General features: G+C 48.1%; 1 protein-coding gene across 2 annotated transcripts in view; it reads right to left on the reverse strand.

Moving 5' to 3' along the window:
* Nucleotides 1-19,168, reverse strand: part of LOC137344610 (protein phosphatase 1H-like) — a 36,210-nt gene extending 17,042 nt beyond the window's left edge. Inside the window, exon 1 of one of the 2 annotated variants that reach the window (XM_068007710.1) lies at nucleotides 18,847-19,168. Coding sequence is in view for 1 of the 2 variants with exons in the window: in XM_068007709.1 (XP_067863810.1) it covers nucleotides 18,847-19,079 (233 nt within the window). In the remaining variant the exon portion in view is untranslated. The remainder of the gene's footprint in view (nucleotides 1-18,846) is intronic. The other variant, XM_068007709.1, reaches the window with a different exon arrangement.
* Nucleotides 19,169-22,318: the final 3,150 nt, after the last annotated feature.

The raw sequence follows: 22,318 nt of genomic DNA on the forward strand, positions 1-22,318 counted from the left end.
ACCGAGAGAGAAAAAAAAAGAAATAGGGGGAAGAGGAAGAAAAAACGAGAACGAAAGAGAAAACAGAAGAAGAGTAAGGTAGAGAGAGAAAGAGAGAGCGAACAGAAGAGAGTGAACAGGAGAGCGAGAGAGAAAGAGAAAACAGAGAAAAAGATAGAGAGAAAGAGAGATAGGGACAAAAGGAAATAGCGAGAAAGAAAAAAAGAAAATGAGGGTAAGAAAATTGTACACAAGAGCAATGCTGACACAGTCAATACTTTTAATAACGTGATTAAAAAGACAAAAGTGAGGGAAATGGGTCGTGACTGTTCAGCCTTTCTGTCTCCTCTCTGTCTGTTCCAGAAGCCTTGTCACCCGACACTGTGGTCTGAGGTTAGAGCCCAGCGGTGGGCAGGCCCAGGAATTACTGCAGGATCTTCCAGCAAGGCCTGGGTGAAAGCTGTTGTCTTAAAAAAAAAAGTACAGCTCTGTGTTATAAAGGAGCAGAGCAGGAGATTGGTAATTTTCAATATTTTTCCACGCTTCTCTGTACAGGACACTATGTAGCAGCGGGAGGAGTGGGTGAATCCCGAGACACTCGCAACATCCTGCACTGGGACTAATTAATAGCGAGTGTAGGGTTGCCAACTCTGGTTGGACATATTCCTGGAGGTGTCATCACATGACCTCCTGCTGCCACCGCCCCGCACCCCCCCACACTCCCGCCATTGGTCGCCCAACATGTGCATCCTCGCGGTGCCCCGCCCCCCACACTCCCGCCATTGGTCGCCCAACATGTGCATCCTCGCGGTGCCCCGCCCCCCACACTCCCGCCATTGGTCGCCCAACATGTCCATCCTCATGGCGCCCCGCCTTCCCACCGCCAATCGGAAAGCGAATAGACTCTTCATTACCCAATTGGAAGATTCCTCACTGTCAGTCAAACAGCCTTTTCTCCCCAGTGTCCAATATTTTTATGACTAGTAAACAAAAGTGTTCAAAGTCATTTTTTTTTTAAAAAGCATAATTTTTTTAATGCTCCTTGATTTTAATCCCGGGTTGCTCGCAGCAGTGTCCTGGTGATCAGTCTTTAATTCCTGGAGACTCCAGGACAATCCTGGACGGTTGGCAACCTTACATGGGTGGGACAGTCATTCTTTCTCCCTGCCTCCATGCTGTGTTCGACTGCGAATGGATGAAATTCATTCAACAGTGGAAATCAGATTCGAGGGATTTAAGGCCGAGCTTCATAAGAGCTTACATAAAACCCACCTTGACAGATCTTTTGTTACTTTGGTTTGAGAAAAATCAGCTTTAAAAGTAATGCTGAGAATTAAAGAATATTATTTTAAAATGTGCTGATTTATCCTTGCTTCTGTATAATTTTACTTTCTAAATAAATACAAATTCGTTTTTTTAGCCTGTGCCATATGTTCGTTCCTCATAGTGCTTTCTGCCATTTTGGAAAGATCTGGAGCATGGGCTGGCTGTATTAATTATGGTGTACCCCTGAGAATGGAAAGATTCATGTTTTTCCTTGTTGCAACACCACAACAAAAACTTGCTCCCTAGTTCTGCATTTCCCCACCAGAAGAAATAGTTTCTCCATATCTACTCTAATCTTTTATCATTTTAAACACCTCAATTAGTTCACTCCTCAACCTCTAAACAAAAGGGAATACAAACCAAGTTTATGCAATCTGTTTTCATAATTTAATCTTTTAAGCCCTAGAATCATTCTGGTGAATCTGCCCTGCACCCCCTCCAAGGCCAATATATCCTTCCTGAGATGCGGTGCCCAGAACTGAACGCAGTATCTCCAGATGGGGTCTGACCAAGGCTCTGTACAACTGTAGTATAACTTCCTCCCATTTTTATTCCAGCCCCTTTGAGATAAAGGCCAACATTCCATTAGCCTTTCTGATTATTTTATAGACCTGTCCACTAGTTTTTAGCAATTGTGTACCTGGACACTCAAAAATCTCTTTGTCCCTCCACTGTTTGTAGTCTCTCGCCGTTAGGAAAATATTCCGATTTATCTTTCTCAGATCTAAAAGTGTATGACCTCACACTTCCCCCACATTGAACTCCGTCTGCCACAGTTTTGCCCACTTGTTTAGTCTGCCTCTGTCCCTTTGTAACTTCCTCTTCCCATCCACACCACTTACTGTGTCCTTCTAAGTTAGTGTCATCTGCAAACTTGGATATACAACTTTATTCCTTCATCCGAGTCATTATTATATATGGTGAAAATCTGAGGCCCCAGTACAGGTCTCTGGGGAACACCACCAGTCACATCCTGCCGATCAGAGATCGAACCAATTACTAACCTATGTCACGAGGTTACCTCCAATTCCATGCTCTCCCATTTTTGCTAACAATCTCTTGTGCGGAACCGTATCAAATCATAGAATAGAATCATAGAAAGGTTACAGCACAGAAGGAGGCCATTCATCCCGTCGAGCCCGTGCCGGCTCTCTGCAAGAGCAATCCAGCTAGTCCCACTCCCCCGCCCATTCCCCGTAGCCCTGCAATTTTTTTCCCTTCAAGCACTTATCCAGTTCCCTTTTGAAGGCCATGATTGAATCTGCCTCCACCACACCCCCTCGGGCAGTGCATTCCAGATCATAACCACTCGCTGCGTAAAAAAGCTTTTCCTCATGTTGCCTTTAGTTCTTTTGCCAATCACCTTAAATCTGTGTCCTCTGGTTCTTGACCCTTCCGTCAATGGGAACAGTTTCTCTCTATCTACTCTGTCTAGACCCCTCATGATTTTGAGCACCTCCATCAAATCTCCTCTCAACCTTCTCTGCTCTAAGGAGAACAACCCCAGCTTCTCCAGTCTATCCACGTAACTGAAGTCCCTCAACCCTGGAATCATTCCAGTAAAGCTTTTCTGCGCCCTTTCTCAGGCCTTGAGATCCTTCCTAAAGTGCGGTGCCCAGAACTGGACACAAAACTCCAGTTGTGGCTGAACCAGTGGTTTTATACATTTCATCATAACCTCCTTGCTTTTGTACTCTATGCCTCTATTTATAAAGCCCAGGATCCCATATGCTTTTTAAATCGCTTTCTCAACCTGCCCTGCCACCTTCAACGATTTGTGCACATATACCCCCAGATCTCTCTGTTCCTGCACCCCCTTTAGAATTGTACCCTTTAGTTTATATTGCCTCTCCTCATCCTACCAAAATGTCTCACTTTTTCACTTCTCTGCGTTAAATTTCATCTGCCATGTGTCTGCCCATTCCACCAGCCTGTCTATCTCCTCTTGAAGTCTATCACTATCCTCCTCACTGTTCACTACACTTCCAAGTTTTGTGTCATCTGCAAATTTTGAAATTGTGCCCTCAAATGCTTTCTGGTAGTCCATATAGACAACACCCATAGACACTCCCCCTATCTACCTTATTAGTGACCTCAAAAAATTCAACTAGATTAGTCAGGCATGACCTACCCATCACAAATCCACACCAACTCTCTTTAATCAGCCCTTATTTGTTCAATTGCTCAATCACTCTGTCCCTGATGATAGATTCCAGTAACTTCACACGACTGACGTTAAACTGATTCAGCCTGAGACAGTGGCCAGGGAGGGGGATGGAATCAGGGAGAGGGATCGGAGTTTGTTTTCGGGGGCCGAAGACAATGGCTTCGGTCTTCCCAATGTTTAGTTGGAGGAAACTGAGACTCACCCAAGACTGGATGTCGGACAAGCAGTCTGACCACACAGAGGCAGTACAAGGAGTCGAGAGAGGTGGTGGTGGTGAGGTAGAGCTGGGCGTCGTCAGCGTACATGTGGAACCTGATATCGTGTCTTCGGATGATGTTGCCGAGGGGCAGCATGTAAACGAGAAGTAGGAGGAGGCCAAAGTTAGATCCTTGGGGGACTCCAGGGCTAGCGGTGTGGGAGCGGGAAGAGAAGCCATTACAGGACTGGATAGGTAAGAATGGAACCAGGTGAAGGCAGTCCCACCCCGCTGGACGACAGAGGAGAGGCATTGAAGGAGGATGGCGCAGTCAACCGTGACAAAAGCAGCAGACATGTCGAGAAGGATGAGGAGGGATAGTTTACCATGGTCACAATCATACAGGATGTCATTTGTGACTTTGATTAGGGCCGTTTCAGTGCTTTGGCAGGTGCGGAAACCTGATTGGAGAGGGTCATTGTGTTACATCGAAACTACAGCACCAAAACAGGCCATTCGGCCCATCTGGTCTATGCTGGCGTTTCTGCTCCACACGGGCCTCTTCCCACCCTACTTCATCTAACCCCATCACCATATCCTCCTATTACCTTTCCCCTCTTGTGCTTGTCTATCTTCCCCTTAAATGCATCTACACTATTCGCCTCAATTACTCATTGTGGTAGCGAGTTCCACATTCTAACCACTCTCCAAAGAAATTTCTCCTGAATTCCCTATTGGTTCAAGCATGGAGGTGGGGGAAAGACAGGCACGGATTTGGGAGGCGACAACACGTTCAAGGACTTTGGAGAGGCAAGGGAGGTTGGAGATGAAAATATTTCACACATAGTTTAAGCTTCAATGCAGCGGATGTATGAGCTTGCTTACTGAAACTGACTTTTGTGGTGACGTTGTGTTGGAAATCGCCCGAATTACAACAGACCTCACTTCCCTCAGGCTTCCACCCCCTCAATAATTTACTAGCTTTTTAGAATCTAAGCTTGGCGTCACCTGATCGCTGCTTCCTGGTTTGACCACATCTTCTCACCTTGCCCTTTCAACCTTGACTGGATCCTGCACTGTGACCCTTGGCTAGTTACCTGGGTCGAACATTACAGTGAGTTCCAGACCGCAAGAGAAGCACATACCCGTTGGAAATAGGCCACTTCAATTGCCCCCCCCCGCCCCCCTGCCACAACAGACAAACTGTGACTTGGAAAACTCTGATAATCGTAGAATCATACAGCACAGAGAAGGCCATTTGGCCCATTGTGCCTCTGAAAGGGACAACCAAATTAGCCCCACTCCCCTGCTCTTTCCCCATAGCCCATCCCATGACAATATTTCGAAGGCTGACATTCCAGTGCAGTACCGAGGGAGGTGCTGCACTGTCGGAGGTGCCATCTTTCGGATGAGACGTTAAACCCCACCTGGGACGTAAAAGATCCCATGGCACCATTTTAAGAAGAGCAGGGGAGTGCTCCACTTTTGATCCCTCAACCAACATCACTAAAACAGATTATCTGGTCATTAATCTCACTGCTGTTTGTGGGATCTTGCTGTGTGCAAATTGGCAGCCACATTTCCCTACAACAGTGACTACACTTCAAAAAGTAATTTATTAGCTGTAAAGTTCTTTGGGACATCCTGAGGTCGTGAAAGATGCTATATAAATGCAAGTTCATACTTTCTTTCTTTTTGGAAGGTCACTGGCTAGAGGTGCCGATGGACCAGCAAGAAATAATCTAGAGTCTCAAAAGACAACAACAATTCACCTGCGTAAATTAAACTTGTGACCGCTATTAACTGACAGTCATGTAAAGAAATGGAAAGAGAAGCATATTTTGAAATTGGAAACTGAAACACAGAAGACGAAAAATAGGAACATGGGGAAGTCCTTCGATGCTTGGTTCTGTATTTTTATCTCATCTGGATTCTGCACAGCCATGAAATATGGATTGTCTTGGGGCTGCTTGTAGGAGACCATCTCAGTCTCGTACAGAACTGAGCAGGGTCGTGGGTGAAGTTGATCCAAGAGTTGTTCTCCATGCAAACCGCTGAAACTATTTACCTGCCTCCCATCTTCCACCCTCCATAAACTTCAACTCATCCAAAATTCTGCTGCCCGTATCCTAACTCGCATCAGGTCCCATTCTCCCCCCGTGCTCGCTGACCTACACTGACTCACAGTCCAGCAACGCCTCGATTTTAAAATGCTCATCTTCGTGTTCAAATCCCTCCGTGGCCTCGCCCCTCCCTATCTCTGTAACCTCCTCCAGCCCTACAACCCTCCGAGATCTCTGCGCTCCTCCAAGTCTGGCCTTTTGCGCATCCCCGATTTTCATCGCTCCACCATTGGCGGCCGTGCCTTCAGCTGCCCGGGCCCTAAGCTCCGGAATTCCCTCCCTAAACCTCTCCTCCTCTCTCTCCACCTTTAAATCACTCCTTGAAACCTACCTCTTTGACCAAGCTTTTGATCACCTGTCCTATTGTCTCCTTCTTTGGCTCAGTGTCAATCTTTGTCTGATAATCGCTCCTGTGAAGCGCCTTGGGATGTTTCACTACATTAAAGATGCTATATAAATGCAAGTAGTTGTTGTTGTTGTTGTTGAAATCTAGCCTCACTGCACCTCGCCTCACTCTAACTCAATCAGTCCCAGCGCCTCAAAACTACAGCACTCCTTCCCTCCTACAATCTACAAGCTTCTCAAATCCAAACTTGGTGTCACCTAACAGCTACTTCCCGACTGACCTTACCGTCTCTCCTACTCTTTTCAATCTTGGCATTGTCCTACACTGTGGGTCTTAGCTGTTCCCCTAGGTTCCCGATAATAAAACAACAGCAACTTGCATTTATCATAGAATTACAGAATCGTTACAGCACAGAAGGAGGCCATTCGGCCCGTGCCGGCTCTCTGCAAGAGCAATCCAGCTAGTCCCCCATTCCCCCACCCTTTCCCCGTAGCCCTGCAAATGTTTTTCCCTTCAAGTACTTATCCAATTCCCTTCTGAAAGCCACGATTGAATCTGCCTCCATCACCCTTTCCGGCAGTGCATTCCAGATCATAACTACTCGCTATGTAAAAAAGTTTTTCCTCATGTCACCTTTGGTTCTTTTGCCAATTACCTTAAATCTCTGTTCTCTGGTCCTCGGCCCTTCTGCCAACGGGAACAGTTTCTCTCTATCGACTCTGTCTAGACCCCCCCCCATGATTTTGAACATTTAATGCAGTAAAACATTCCAAGGCGCTTCACAGGAACATAATCAAACAGATTTTGACACTGTGCCAAATAAGGAGATATTAGGACAGGTGACCAAAAACTTGATCAAAGAGGTAGGTTTTAAGGAGCGTCTTAAAGGAGGAGAGAGAGGCGGAGAGGCGGAGGGGTTTAGGGAAAGAATTCCAGAGCTTAGGGCCTAGGCAGCTGAAGGCACGGCCGCCAATGGTGGAGCGATGAAAACTGGCCCTCTTCCATTTCTGCTCATGCCCCTTTAACTGGCATGCCCTGGGATAGTTGGACACTGTTTGCACCTCTATAAACATTAAACCCATTCTGCTATAATAACCAAAAGCAAAATACTGCAGATGCTGGAAATCTGAAATAAAAGCAGAAAATGCTGGAAACACTCAGCAAGTGAGGCAGCATCTGTGGAGAAAGAAACAGAGTTAACGTTTCAGGTCGAAGACCTTTCGTCAGAACTGGAAGTTGTTAAAAGAGTTAAAGTTTTTGAGCAAGTACTGTACTTGCTGAGCTTCTCCAGCATTTTCTGTTCTTATTTCAGCTATAATAACCGTTTAGCACTTACAATACTCAAGCCCGAGAAATGGGAGCTAAGTCCCTCAGGTAGTGCAAGAGGCTGGGTCATGCAGGTTTAAAGTGGATAAACTCCTTCAAAGCATTAACCTTTGGAACACGAGAATTTCCACCAAAAGCATTTACAAAACTCAAATCCACCGTGTTAGCCCCCACTTCCCTGGTTCATGATTTTATCCAGTGAGAAGCTGGGGTCTGTGGACCAGGAGGTCCCAGGTCCTAATCCTGATCTGTGCTGAATTATCTGATCTTAGCTGGGGGGGGCTACAAATTGCCTTAGTGTCCCTGAGCTAGAACACGGGTGAGAGAAGATGTGAGAGAAAGGAAGAAAGAGGGAGAGCGAGAGATAAAGCAAGAAAGAGAGAGAGAAAGATCGAGAAAGAGGGACAAAGGAGAAAGAGGGAGAAGGAAAGAGGGAAAGAGATGGAGGGGGAGAGATGGAGGGGGAGAGATGGAGGGGGGGAGATGGAGGGGGAGAGATGGAGGGGGAGGGATAGAGGGGGGAGAGAAAAAGATAAAGTCAGAAAGTGCGAGAAAGATTGAGAGACAAAGATAAAGAGAGAGAGGGGCTAGATAGCAGGCTTGGCTGTGATGCTTGCTATGGTTGAGCAGCCTGCAGACACTCATTGAGTACCAGAGAGTGACTGACACCCATGTGACTGTATCCCAACAATTCCAGGAGAGGAGAGGAGAAAAGTAAACAAGTGGGATGAAAAAATATCCATAATACTTATATCCTAGAAAACCCCAGGCATAAGATTCCTGGATCACCAGTTCGCTGCATTAAAGAGAGCCTGTCAGCTGAATACACAAGGCCAGGCAGAATGACGGAGGCTTTGCTTCACTGAATGCGTGACCTACTCTAACCTTGTGCCGTGCTTTACGCACACAGACCAAACCGGTCCTGCAGGTATTCATCGCTCCAGGGGAGCAGAAAAATGACAAATGGGTGAGTCTCAGAAGAAACATTCAAGAAACTCGAACTCTTAGTGTGGGAGCAGCCCGCAGAGGGCGGAGAAAGAAAGGAGGAAAGAGTTGCATTTATATCGCGCCTTTCATGACCTCAGGACATCCCAAAGCGCTTTACAGCCAATGAAGTACTTTTGAAGTGTAGTCACTGTTGTAATGTGGCAGCCAATTGGCGCACACCAAGATCCCACAAACATTAATGGCCAGATCATCTGTGTTTTAGGTGGTGTTGTTCGAGGGATAAATATTGGCCCAGGACACCCGGGGAGAACTCCCCTGCTCGTCTTCAAAATAGTGCCACGGGATCTTCTACGTCCACACAAGAGGGCAGACAACGGCCTCCTCGTTTTAATGTCTCATCGGAAAGACGGACGAGATAGTTAAGCCACGGAGGCAGTGCAGAGACGAGCCACGAGACTGATTCCTTGTTCCAGGGGTCCGAGTTATCAGGAAGGCATGGGGAGCATCAGGATTTTCTGCCTTGAAAGGAGGTGACTGAGAAGTAAATCATAAACCAAAGAATCTTACAGCTCAGAAGGCGGCCATTCGGCCCATCGTGCCTGTGCCAGCTCTTTGAAAGAGCTATCCAATTAGTCCCACTCCCCTGCCCTTTCCCCATAGCCCTACAAATTTTCTCCCCTTTAAGTATTTATCCAACTCCCTTTTGAAAGTTACTATTGAATCTGCTTTCAGGCAGCGCATTCCAGATCATAACAAAAAAATGTCTCCCCACCTCCCCTCTGGTTCTTTTGCCAATTACCTTAAATCTGTGTCCTCTGGTTACCGACTCTCCTGCCACTGGAAACAGTTTCTCCTTATTTACTTTATTGAAACCCCTCGATTAAATCTCCCCTTACCCTTCTTCGTGATTTTGATTTTTATAAGATATAAAAGGTATGGAAAAGGTAGATCCGGGACACCACCTCAAAATAAACCCTGACGTTAGTCGAAAGCTCAATCTTGGGAAAGATAAACTTAGAAAGTTCTTCTTCACACAAGGGAATGCTCTCTGGATGAAGCAGTGGGAGTGAAAACTTGGGGATCACTTCAGAGAGAGTTGGATGCTGCAATAGGGAGTGAGGCGGAACAAAAAAAAAGAGACAAAGTTGTTCAAATCCATCCATAGCCTCGCTATTAAGACTTCGGAATACCCTGGTCAGTGCTTTTGTTACCTCCGGACTCGACTATTCCAATTCTCTCCTGGTCGGTCTCCCATCTTCCACCCTCCGTAAGCTTCAGCTCATCCAAAACTCTGCTGTCCCGTATCCTAACTTGCACCAAGTCCCGTTCACCCATCACCCCTCTGTTCGCTGACCTACATTGGCTCCCGGTCTGGCAATGCTTCGATTTTAGAATTCTCATCCTTGTTTTCAAATCAGTCCATGGCCTCGCCCCCTCCTATCTCTGTAAATTATTCCAGCCCTCCAACTCTGCTTTCCTCCAATTCTGGCCTCTTGTGCATCTCCCACTCCTTTTGCCCCACGATTGGCGGCCGTGCCTTCAGCCGTCCAGGCCCTAAGCTCTGGAATTCCCTCCCCGAACCTCTCCGCCTCTTTCTCCTCCTTTAAGACGCTCCTTTAAATCTACCTCCTTGACCAGGCTTTTAGTCACCCCTCTTAATGTCTCCTTCTTTGGCTCGGTGTCAATTTTTGTCTGATTACGCTCCTGTGAAGCACCTTGGGATGTTTTCCTACATTAAAGGCGCTATATAAATGCAAGATTTTGATGTTGGACTGCATTCTTTCTGGATGGATGAGCCAATGTAGGTGGAATGGCTTTCCTCATCTGAATCTATCCTGTGATGCGGTGGCTTGGGGAAAGAGCGAGAAATAAATAGATTGTTGTTTTTATTCACACTACTCTCTGTTGTGGCGTTTCTCAGACCCCGCGTCACCTCTCAAACCTATTTAAAGAATTGCTTTGTCGCCAACAGAGTCCCAGCTGAGGGGGTGGGAGCTGATTTTCCATTGATAGTGAACTCGATACCGCCCACAGATAACAGGTCTCTGCCCACAGCCAGCCAAGCGAGACCGTGCAAAGATTAATTCAACTCCTCACAAAGTCTGCCTCATTGTCCCTTCCAAACCTGGTCAGCAGCTCTCACTGCAATTAAAGCACACACACACACACACACACACACACACAACCACACACACACACACACTCACACAACCACACACACACATAAAGCAGAGATGGATTTAACTGTATAAATGGGTGCTAATGATCTCAACCAAGTACAAATTGGGCGCTTCAATTAGCGCAGTGCACTGGGGAGGAGGCATCCATGGTTTGAAAGAAAGAAAGAAGGAAAAGAAGGGCTTCATCGCATGACCCCTCACCTCCAACCACCCTGCCCCCACGTTCCTGCTATTGGTCGCCCGACATATCCATCTTCGTGGCGCATAAACTCTTCATTACGCGATTGGATGACAGTCAAGAACTTTTCTCCCCCATCTCCAATACTTTTATAACTAATAAATGAAAATGTTCAAAGAAAATGAATAGAACACCATTCTTTTTGTGACCCGATGATTTTTCTCCCTGGTGTTGCTCCGGCAGTGTCCGGGAGATTAACCGTTAACTCCTGGAGACTCCAGGACAGTCCTGGAGGGTTGGCAACCCCTCCCGAGGCCGTCTACAACACATTTCCAACCCCGGGCTGGCATGACTCCTTGGCCAAAGCCGGAGAGCTCACCTCCCGTCCGTTAAACGTCCCTGGGTCTAGAAATACGGACAGGGTCAGGGGAGAGTTGTTAAATTGTATCCGTATGATTTATATCAATGAGTGTTAATCGTATTCAGGTGGTGGGTATCAATCGGGAACTCTCTTGTATCCATTCATATGAAAGCTTATCTAGGGTGTGGATTGGGTAATGTTCAGCTCTGTGAATAAAGGCTTGGAAGGAACTGAAGATCAGGCTCTAGTATTCTATCCTTCACTGCCTGGCTATTCAATTTATTACAAGAGTCAGGGGTGGGGGGGGGATGGGAGTGTCAGCCCAGATCTCCTCCGCCAACTGAGCAGAAAGCTTTAGCCTCGCTGTCTAAGCTCACACGAGAAGAGCAAGTACTTGTGTGAGGTACCGGAGGGGACGGGTCAACTGTTCTTCACACTGTACCTCAGAGTCAGTGGGGTTGAAGTTTGTCTCGGCCATTAGTGCGAAACGGCCGATCTCGCATCAGCTGCCCATCATACATCCCCAGTTATGACTTCATTAGAGCTGATTATCAGGTTGGGTGTATAACAGGCATCTGATGCGATACCACCCGTTTCACACTAACGGCCCAAAACAAATTTCTGACCCAGTGCCTTAAAAAGAGGATGGGAGAGAAATGAGAGGGGGAGGAGAAAGGATCTTGAAGGGGATTTGCTGGATAATGTTCAGGTGTGTAAAACGTAGATGGTTTTGTTGCTAATCACATTCACCCAGCCTGCAACAGGGAACTTCAATCGAATGCAGTGACTTCAGACAGACTTGTCCCAGCCAGCACTGTGCACTGACAATCCCTGTCCTACCAAAAGGATCAGAGCAGGGGGCCTGGCACCTGATATAAACCTAGTACATGATTGAGCGGTGATGGTGGGGTGCTTTAATTTGCCATTTATGTGAAGTGGCCCAACTTAAGGAACACTTGAGAAACCGCAAGAGGCAGAGTCACCAGGGCAATGAATCACAAGGGGCATTTCACTGAGGGAAGAACAAATGACCACATCAGCTATTACAAGGTCCTGCTGAAACAATGCGGTGCCATTAACATTCCTCTGTCCTTTGACCTTCCTCTCACAGCTCCCTGCAATACCGAGAAATTATTCTGAGCAGGGACAGATGACACAACTCCTCAGCACAGAATCAAAATGTATCGCGATAAGGAATTTGCAGCCGAATCAAACCAACACCATCTCTCGGGCAAAGTCCCAGTTAAAGAGACTTGCCTTTGTATATCACTTTATTGTTCTTCTCAAATATCTGAAAGTGCTTCACATACACTGAACTGCAGTCAGTGACATGGAGTTAAGTTCCACACGTAAAAAGAATGAACTTGCATTTATATAGCGCCTTTCACAACCTCAGGAGGTCCCAAAGCGCTTTACAGCCAATGAAGTACTTTTTGAAGTGTAGTCACTTGTGTAGGAAACGCAGCAGCCAATTTGTGCACAGCAAGATCCCACAAACAGTAATGTGACAATGACCAGATCATCTGTTTTAGTGATGTTGGTTGAGGGGTAAATATTGGCCAGGAAAGAATTCCCCTGCTCTTCTTTGAAGTAGTGCCATGGGATCTTTTATGTCTACCCAGAGAGGGCAGACGGGAACTCGGTTTAACATCTCCTCCGACAGTGCAGCACACCCTCAGTATTGGTATTCGGAGTGTCAGCCTGGATTATGAGCTCAAGTCTCTGGAGCTGGGCTTGGACCCACAATGTTCTGACTCGGAGGCGAGAGGGTTACCCACTGAGCCACACAGCTAACACCAACGACACGTGAATGATGCGCAGCTCTACCCCTTCACCACCTCGCTTAACCTCTCCACTGCCTCTGTGTTGTCAGACTCTTTGTCCGACATCCAGTCTTGGGTGAGCTACAATTTCCTTCAGCTATACACTGGGAAGACTGAAGCCATCGTCTCTAGCCCCCCACCACAAACTCCACCCACGTCCGATGGCTCAAATTTAAAATTTTCATCTGTGTGTTCCATTCCCTCCATGGCCTCGCCCCTCCCTACCTCTGTAACCTCCTCCAGCCCTACAAACTCACTGTTCCACTGCTTATTTTTGGCCTCCCCCACTCCCTTCACCCCATCATTGGCGGCCAAGTCTTCAGCCGTTTAGGCCTTAAGCTCTGGAATTCCCTCCCTAAACCTCTCCACCTCCCTCTCCTTCTTTAAGACTCTCCTTAAAACCTACCTCCTGTCCTAATATCCCCTTTGGCTCGGTGTCCATTTTTTTGATCCTGCCTCTGTCATTTCCAAGATTTTCACCCACGCTCCTCCAAAACCCCTCAATAAGATTCCAGCCTCTAACCCACACCCAGGTACCCATTCTTCTACCTTATCAGCTTTTAATAAAACAGTTTTGATTTTTGAAGTAAACCATACAAGAGAAAGTGGAGAGAGAACAGTGAACTCAGAGGTCTGACAAAATACCTGTGTTAGGCTCTGAATCAGCCTCATTATTGCCATGAGGATGAAAAGGATTTTCACTAAATATAATGGGCCAGAATTTGATGTCAAAATAACGGTGAGGGTTATGGCGCAAATCAGACAGCAACTTCAGGCGAGGAGCAGATGCGCGGTTAAACCCGAAAATCCGGAAGTTGCTGTTTGAGATGCACCGTAACTCCATCAGCTTAGCAAACGTGGCATCTCGCCGTCTGACTCACCGTCGAAATACACCGAACGGCGTGAAGTTGGTGTATTTACGCGGTACATACAAACTAAGCTCGTCACAGAAAGTTAGGGCTTGTCCTTTCCAGTCTAAGTACCGTTTTTATCAGCGTGATAAGTCTTAATTACTGCCACGCAACCTTTCTGGCACTGATAATAACTAATACAAGTGTGGAATCTCATTCCAGCTTTTTCTTTCTGTCTCTTTTTTTCTCTCTCTCTTAATCCAATCTTTCTTTCCCTCTCTTTATTTCGCTTTTTGTACCTGATTTGACATTGAGTTCACTATTCGAACTTACACTTCCTGGTTCAGACTGCGCTGTTCATTAACGATTCTTCAATCTCTGGTTAAGGAGACGCACAGTTGCTTGCCCTGTTCACACAGGTCCCCAGATGCCCTTTAGAGGGTGCGGAGCTGTTTGGGTCTCTAATTTAAAGCAACTTCCAGCGCAAAAGCTCACAGAAAATATACGGGCAAGGGCAGGTCTAACGAACAACAGCTGCCGTTTGTTCGTCCGCTACAGTAAATTCTGGCCCACTGTTTAGTGAGATGTGCTGCAGCCTCTGGTACAGAACACCAAGGCCAATCCATTTGGTTTTCATCATCCAAAGCATGAAGGGGAAATTCCATCACCGTTTTACGAGCGGATTGTTGTTGATGTTTCCACTTGCGGGGGAGACCAAAACTATTGGCCATAAATATAAGATAATCACAAATAAATCCAATAGGAAATTCAGGAGAAACTTCTTTATCCAGAGAGTGGTGAGAATGTGGAACTCGCTACCACAAGGAGTAGTTGAGGCGAATAGCATAGATACATTTAAGGGGAAGCTGGATAAACACATGAGGGAGAAAGGAATAGAAGGATAAGCTGATAGGGTGAGATGAAGAGGGGTGGGAGGAGGCTTGTGTGGAGCATGAACACCAGCATAGACCAGTTGGGCCGAATGGCCTGTTCCTGTGCTGTAAACTCCATGTAAAAATATCAAGAGTAAAAATCCTAAAAGTGTAACAGCAAACACCAAGTGTGGAAAGTCAGCTGTGAGATGCTGCTTCCCTCCGTGCCCCTCCCCACTGTATCTAGTCATCCCCAAACTTAGAATATTCACAAGGGAAGAAAACTGTATCATGTGAAATATAATTTTATTAATGGTAGTTTGACTATCTGGGGAGAAATCCATTGCACCAAACCAGATCTTAGAGAAGTTTCCAAATTACATGGCAGTATATCCCCAAGCTCCTCGAGTCTGAGTACTCAGCAACAACAACTGAGCTATCAAATTAAAAATCTTTAATTAAGCCTGCGACAGTCACATCTCAAAATATTGCCCTTCCGTCACACCTTCAAGTGTCACACATGCAAAGTGCACGGCACTCTGGGCCTGATTGGCACAAGTATTATATTAAGAAAAAGAATAACATATCGCAACTGAATGGGTAAAGAATCTACCAATAGAAGATGTAGCGGCTTTCACAACCTCAGGAAGTCCCAAAGTGCTTTACAGCCAATGAAATACTTTTTAAAGTGTAGTCACTGCTGTAATGTAGGAAACTCGGCAGCCAATTTGCACACAGCAAGATCCCACAAACAGCAATGAGATAAAGGCCAAATCAACTGTTATTTAGTGATGTTGGTTGAGGGATAAATATTGGCCAGGACACCGGGGAGAACTCCCTTGAACTCCTTCGAAATAGTGCCATGGGATCTTTTACGTCCACCCGAGAGGGTAGACGGGGCCTCGGTTTAACGTCTCATCCAAAAGACGGCACCTCCGACAGTGCAGCACTGGGAGTGTCAGCCTGGATTACGTGTTCAAGTCTCTGGAGTGGGACTCAGAGGCATGGGTGCTACTGAGTCATGGCTGACACCTACCAATGAACAAGTAGCGATCAGGAAAACTACCAGTCAGCAAAGTGATAAACCAACTTGTAAAGAGAAGGGTGAATAAATGTTTTTAAAAAAAAAAATCAATGGGATCCTGGTTTGATTTTCTGGCGATTTATTTTTGCTGCTGCTGTAAATTCAGTGAAAATGCAAATAATCACCGGAGAATCATTGCTTCACTCCAATGTCGTCACCCACCCACTGATCCACCTGGGAAAACCCACCCAGTGAGTCAGGCAGCTTCTTGTGAGCTTGGACTCGGGATGCGAAGAAGTGTCGTCACTGCATTGTGCAAACTCAAATTTAGAAGATAAATTTAAAGGGATGATCAGAATGATACCGGGGTTTAAAGGGTTAAATTACGAGGACAGGTTGCATAGACCAGGCTTGTATTCCCTCGAGTGTGGAAGACTAAGGGGACTATTTCCTCTGAGTCCAGAGCAAGGGGGCAGAACCTTAAAATTAGAGCTCGGCCGTTCAGGGGTGATGTCAGGAAGCACTTCTTCACACAAAGGGGAGTGGAAATCTGGAACTCTCTCCCTTAAAAAGCTGTTGAGGCTGGGGGTCAATTGAAAATTTCAAGACTGAGATCGTTAGATTTTTGTTAGGCAAGGGTATTAAGGGTTATGGAACCAAGCCTGGTAAATGGAATTAAGATGCAGATCAGCCAATGATCTAATTGAATGGCGGAGCAGACTCGAGGGGCTGAATGGCCTTCTCCTGTTCCTATGTTCCTATGATGTGGTTGCACCAGGGAGATCTACAGATAAACTCCCATAGGAGCCAATTCAGTACGTAACGGGAAAAGACTTTTGTCCCCATCAGGACAAGTGTTGTTGACTCTCACTGGGGTATGGGTTCCAAGGGCACTGACTGCCCTCCAGTACCTCTGCCAGCCTTGCATTCTTCAGTGAGTGTCAGCAGACCTCTGCCAGCCTCAGCTGATCCAATACTCACCCGACATCCACACACACACACACGCGCGCATTTTCCCTCCATGGCCTCGCCCCTCCCTATCTCCGTAACCTCGTCCAGCCCTACAGCCCTCCGAAATCTCTGCGCTCCTCCAATTCTGGACTCTTGCGCATCCCCGATTTTCATCGCTCCACCATTGGCGGCCGTGCCTTCGGCTGCCCCAGCCCCAAGCTCTGGAATTCCCTCCCTAAACCTCTCCACCTCTCTCTCCTCCATTAAGACGCTCCTTAAAACCTACCTCTTTGACCAAGCGTTTGGTCACCCTGTCCTAATATCTCCTTATGCGGCTCGGTATCAAATTTTGTTTGATTACGCTCCTGCGAAGTGCCTTGGGACATTTTACTACGTTAAAGGCGCTATATAAATGCAAATTGTTGTTGTTTAAATCATTAAGCCAGTTGCGCCCTCATTTGTTAAGCATTCTAAGGTACCACCCTGATGCCAATTCATTACACAAACCCACTTGCAAATGTTTCACCTCTGAGTCAGAAGGTTGTGGGTTCAAACTCTACTCTGGGACGAGTGCAGAATCCAGGCCGACACTCCCAGTGCAGTAATGAGGGGGTGTTGCACTGACGGAGGTGCTGTCATTCGGGCTGAGACGTTAAACCGAGGCCCCGACTGAGCTGTCGGGTGGACATGACAGGTTGCATGGCAACTATTTTGAACAAGAGCAGGGGAATTGTCCCCTGTGGCCGACATTTATTCCCTGAACCAACATCAGCAAAATAAAAGTCGTTCATCTCATTGCTGCTTGTGGGATTTTGCTGTGCACAAAACAGCTTCCACAGCCGAGTGATTCACTCTACACAGAGCACTTTGAGATGCACGAAAATGCCGCACAAACATATTTTCTTCCCTTTCCTCTTAGTGTCAAACACTGTGACGTTGCCCTTCCAAACAACAGAGATTAGAAAACTTTGGACACCATCCCGATATTTATACTTTCCAACCCATTTAAAAACAACAGCTGCATCAGAAAAACTGTCCGTCCCCCTTGTCATTATCTCTCACACACAGAGTTGGGCACTTAGGAACAGGAGTAGGCTATTCAGCCCCTCGAGCCTATTCCGTCATTCAATTAGATCATGGCTGATCTTTACCTCAACTTCATTTACCCGCCTCTCCTCCATATCTCTCGATACCCTTACCCAACAAAAACTTATCGATCTCAGTCTTGAAAGCTCCAATTGACCCCCAGCATCCACAGCCTTTTGGGGGAGAGAGTTCCAGATTTCTATACCCTTTGTGCGAAAAAACGCTTCCTGAATTCCTGACGGCCTAGCTCTAATTTTAAGGCTGTGCCCCCTTGATCTTGATCCCCCCCACCAGAGGAAATTGTTTCTCTCTGTCTAGCCTATCAAATCCCTTTATCATTTTAAACACCTCGATTAGATCACCCCTTAATCTTCCGTATTCAAGGGAATAAATGCCGAGTTTATGCAACCGGCCCTTATAATTTAACCCTTTAACCCCCCCCCCCCCGTATCATTCTGGCAAATCTGCGCTGCACTTACTTCAAGTTTCCAACATTTGCTGTTTTCTCCTCAGAAACCGCTGACAAAAAAAAAATAAATGACTACAAATAAACTAAACGGCAACATTGGGCAGTGAGATTTTCTTATGGTAGAATCATACAGCACAGAAGGAGGCCATTCGGCCCATCATGCCCGTGCTGGCTCTTTGAAGGACCTATCCAATTAGTCCCATTCCCACCCCCGCCTCGCCTGCTCTTCCCCCAAACAGCCCCGCAAACGAATCCTTTTCAAGTTTTTATCCAATTCCCTTTTGAAAATTTCAGATCATAACAACTCGCTGCACAAAAACAATTCTCATCTCCCCCTCTGGTTCTTTCGCCAATTATTTTAAATCCGCGTCCTCTGCTCACCGACCCTCCTGCCACTCCTTATCTACTCTATCAAAACCCCTTGATGATTTTTGAACACCTCTGTTAAATCTCCCCTGCTCTAAGGACAACAATCCCAGCTCCTCCACTGAAGTTGAGTTGAGTTGAGGAAGTTCAATGCTGATTCCTCTCTCTCCCTCCCACAGCAATTTTTGTTTTAAGACTCAATTTAAGAGAGAAAAATCCAGCTGGATCTGTGCCCCGCTTTGCTGCAGGGTCAGTGCTGGGTTTTTGTACTCACTCGGCGTACCCCGAGTCCCAGGGCAGCAGCCTCCTCCTCCTCCTCCTGCCCTGCCCGGGTACCACGATGGGTCTGCTGCTGTGATCCGCCGATCGCTGCGATTCCTCGGCGCTCAGATGCAGGAAAGCCGGCCGGGAGTACGGGAATTTGGGGCCGGGGTCCGGACTGCTCCCGGGGCTGGAAGCGATGCCGCCGACCAGCTGAGCGACCGCCGCTTTCACCCGGTTGATCATCGTCCGTCCGCCCGCCCGCCCAGCGCCGGGGGAGCAGCGCAGCGCAAACTCGGGGCACCTCCCGCTCCGCCCGGCAACCGCGTAAAGGCGCAAGGTCCGCCTCCCGGCAACATCCAACCCCCGCCGGGAGAGGGAGAGCGCACAGAGAGAGGGGGGAGGGAGGAGAGGAGGGGGAATATGGGGAGTGGGGGATAGGGGGGAATATGGGGGAGAGAGAGGGGGGGAATATGGGGAGAGGGGGGGAATATGGGGAGAGAGGGGGGGAATATGGGGAGTGGGGGAGAGGGGGAATATGGGGAGAGGGGAGGGGGAATATGGGGAGAGAGGGGGGGAATATGGGGAGAGAGGGGGGGAATATGGGGAGAGAGGGGGGGAATATGGGGAGAGAGGGGAATATGGGAGAGAGAGAGGGGGAATATGGGGAGTGGGGGAGAGGGAATATGGGGAGTGGGAGGAGGAGGAGGAGGGGGAATATGGGGAGAGGGGAATATGGGGAGTGGGAGGAGGAGGAGGGGGAATATGGGGAGAGGGAGAGGGGGGAATATGGGGAGTGGGGGGGAGAGGGAGAGGGGGGAATATGGGGAGTGGGGGAGAGAGGGGTGAATATGGGGAGTGGGGGAGAGAGAGGGGAGGGAGGAGAGGAGGGGAATATGGGGAGAGAGGAGAGGAGGGGGAATATGGGGAGAGAGGAGAGGAGGGGGAATATGGGGAGAGAGGAGAGGAGGGGGAATATGGGGAGAGGGAGGGGGAGGGGGAATATGGGGAGAGGGGGGAGGGGGGGATATAGGGAGAGAGAGAGAGAGGGAATATGGGGAGAGAGGGAGGGGGAATATGGGGAGAGAGGGGGGGAATATGGGGAGAGAGGGGGGGAATATGGGGAGAGAGGGGGGGAATATGGGGAGAGGGAGGGGGTGAATATGGGGAGAGGGAGGGGGAATATGGGGGAGAGAGAGGGAGAATATGGAGAGAGAGGGGGGAATATGGGGAGAGATGGGGTAGTGGGGAGAATATGAGGCGAGGGGGAAATATGGGGTGAGATAGCGAATATGGGGAGAGATGGGGAATATGGAGGGGGAAATTTACTGGGAATTATGGGGAGTAGGGGATTATGAGGAGAGGGGATTTGGGGAGAGAGGGGAATATGGGGTGATATGTAGTAGGGGCATATGAGGTGGGGGGTAGAGGGTGGATGTGGGGTAGTGGGGGAGAGGGGGAATGTGGGGTGGTGGTGGGAATAGAGGGGATATGGGGTGGTGGGGAATAGGGTGCATGGGGGATTGGAGGTGGGGGTGTCGGGGGGGTGGCAATCAGGGTGAGGGGTTGAGAGGTGATGGGGTGAGGGGAATGAGAGGCAATGGGGATCTGAGGGGATGGGGGTGACGGGTGAGAGGATGGTTGATGAGGGAGTGGGGAAGGGAGCTGGTGAGGTGCTGCGTGTGAGGTGATGGGAAATGGGGGTGCGGGAAGAGAGGGGGTGAGGGGTTGGGTGGGGAAGTGTGGGATGAAGCGATGGAGGTGTAGGGAGGCTCAAGGGGGATTGAGAGATGGGTTTGGGAGGTGGGTGTTAGGGAATGGGGTTGGTAGAGGGAAGTGAGTGTGGGAATGGAGGGGTGCAGAGATGTGGCTGTGGGGGGGGGGGAAGGGAGATGAAGGTGGGGATTGGGGATGGGAAGAAGGGTGGGTGATAGGGATGGGGAAGGGCATTTTAATGATGTGGGGAGGATGGGAGAGGGGAGGTGAGAGTGGATGTGGGGGGAGGAGAGTGGAGGGAGACAAGGGAGGTGTGGGGGGAAGTGGCAGGAGAGCGAAGAAAGGGGAGGTAAAGGGAGGAGGGAATAGGAGAAGGATGGAAGGGGAGGGGAGGGGAGGGAGTGTGGGTGCAATGGGAAAGAGGGAGAGGGAGCTGTGGGGGAGGGGGAGGGGAGAGGGGGTTGGGAGGGGAGATGGCGAGTAGCTGAAGGAATGTGGAGGGGAGGGGAGATGGGGAGGGTGAGATGGACAGGTAGACAGGGGAGGGGTGAGGAAGAGGTTTAGGGGGAGGGGGGAGAGATGGAGGTGCATCACAGCTACCATAATCCTGTCCTCACCGACACCCACCCACCCACACATTTTCCAGTAAGATTCTCTGGGTAGTGATCACTAGCAGGAACCCTGATTGACTTTAATCCCTCCCTAGGCCAGGGTTGGTGAAACTAATTGTAGTATCCCTACTGCCACCTTGCCTAGAGCAGCAAGTCAGGACCATACTGGGCAGTCATGAGGGAATATTTGAGATTGTTAATGTTCCTCTTTTGAGTCCCTCAGCCTTCACATGTCAGGGATTCCAAACCACACTCTCTAGTACGTTTATCTGAACTGAGTGTCAGTGGGGAATTCTAGATTGCTCTGTGAATCCTGTCAATGGGACACTGCAGCTGTGGTAGGAACTGAAGTTTGCGATTAGAGAGAAATCTTGTCATAAATGGTCCTAAATTATTTTTGTTGATTAACTGGTCTTACTGGAATTGTTAAAGAGGAACTATTAAATTGTTCAGTGTGCACATCTCGCTCTTTACCGTATGTAGGAATCTCAAACAATTCAACTTCCCCTTTTCATTTCTAGTTTCCCGGTTTTCTACCCTCCCCTTCTCTTGTGAAGACGTTGACTCTCACTAGGGTATGACTTTGCCTCAGTGTCTATTCGCCATCTGTGGACTAGACAGCAACAACAACAACTTGCATTTATATAGCACCTTTAACATCGTAAAACATCCCCAAAGCGCTTCACAGGAGCGATTATCAAACAAACATTGACACCGAGCCACATAAGGAGATATTAGGACGGGTGACCAAAAGCTTGGTCAAAGAGGTAGGTTTTAAGGAGCATCTTAAAGGAGGAGAGAGAGGCGGAGAGGTTTAGGGAGGGAATTCCAGAGCTTAGGGCCTGGGCAGCTGAAGGCACGGCCGCCAATGGTGGAGCGAAGGAAATCGGGGATGCGCAAGAGTCCAGAATTGGAGGAGCGCAGAGATCTCGGAGGGTTGTAGGGCTGGAGGAGGTTACAGAGATAGGGAGGGGGGCGAGGCCATGGAGGGATTTGAACACGGGGATGAGAATTTTAAAACCGAGGCATTCCTGGACCGGGAGCCAATGTAGGTCAGCGAGCACAGGGGTGATGGGTGAGTGGGATTTGGTGCAAGTTTCTTATTTCTTGAGAACAATTCCCATTTTGTGATCTAGACTATTGGTAGTTGGGGAGTGT

The sequence above is a fragment of the Heptranchias perlo genome, chromosome 27, assembly GCF_035084215.1.
Source record: "Heptranchias perlo isolate sHepPer1 chromosome 27, sHepPer1.hap1, whole genome shotgun sequence".
In the NCBI taxonomy this organism is placed as follows: Eukaryota; Metazoa; Chordata; class Chondrichthyes; order Hexanchiformes; family Hexanchidae; genus Heptranchias; species Heptranchias perlo.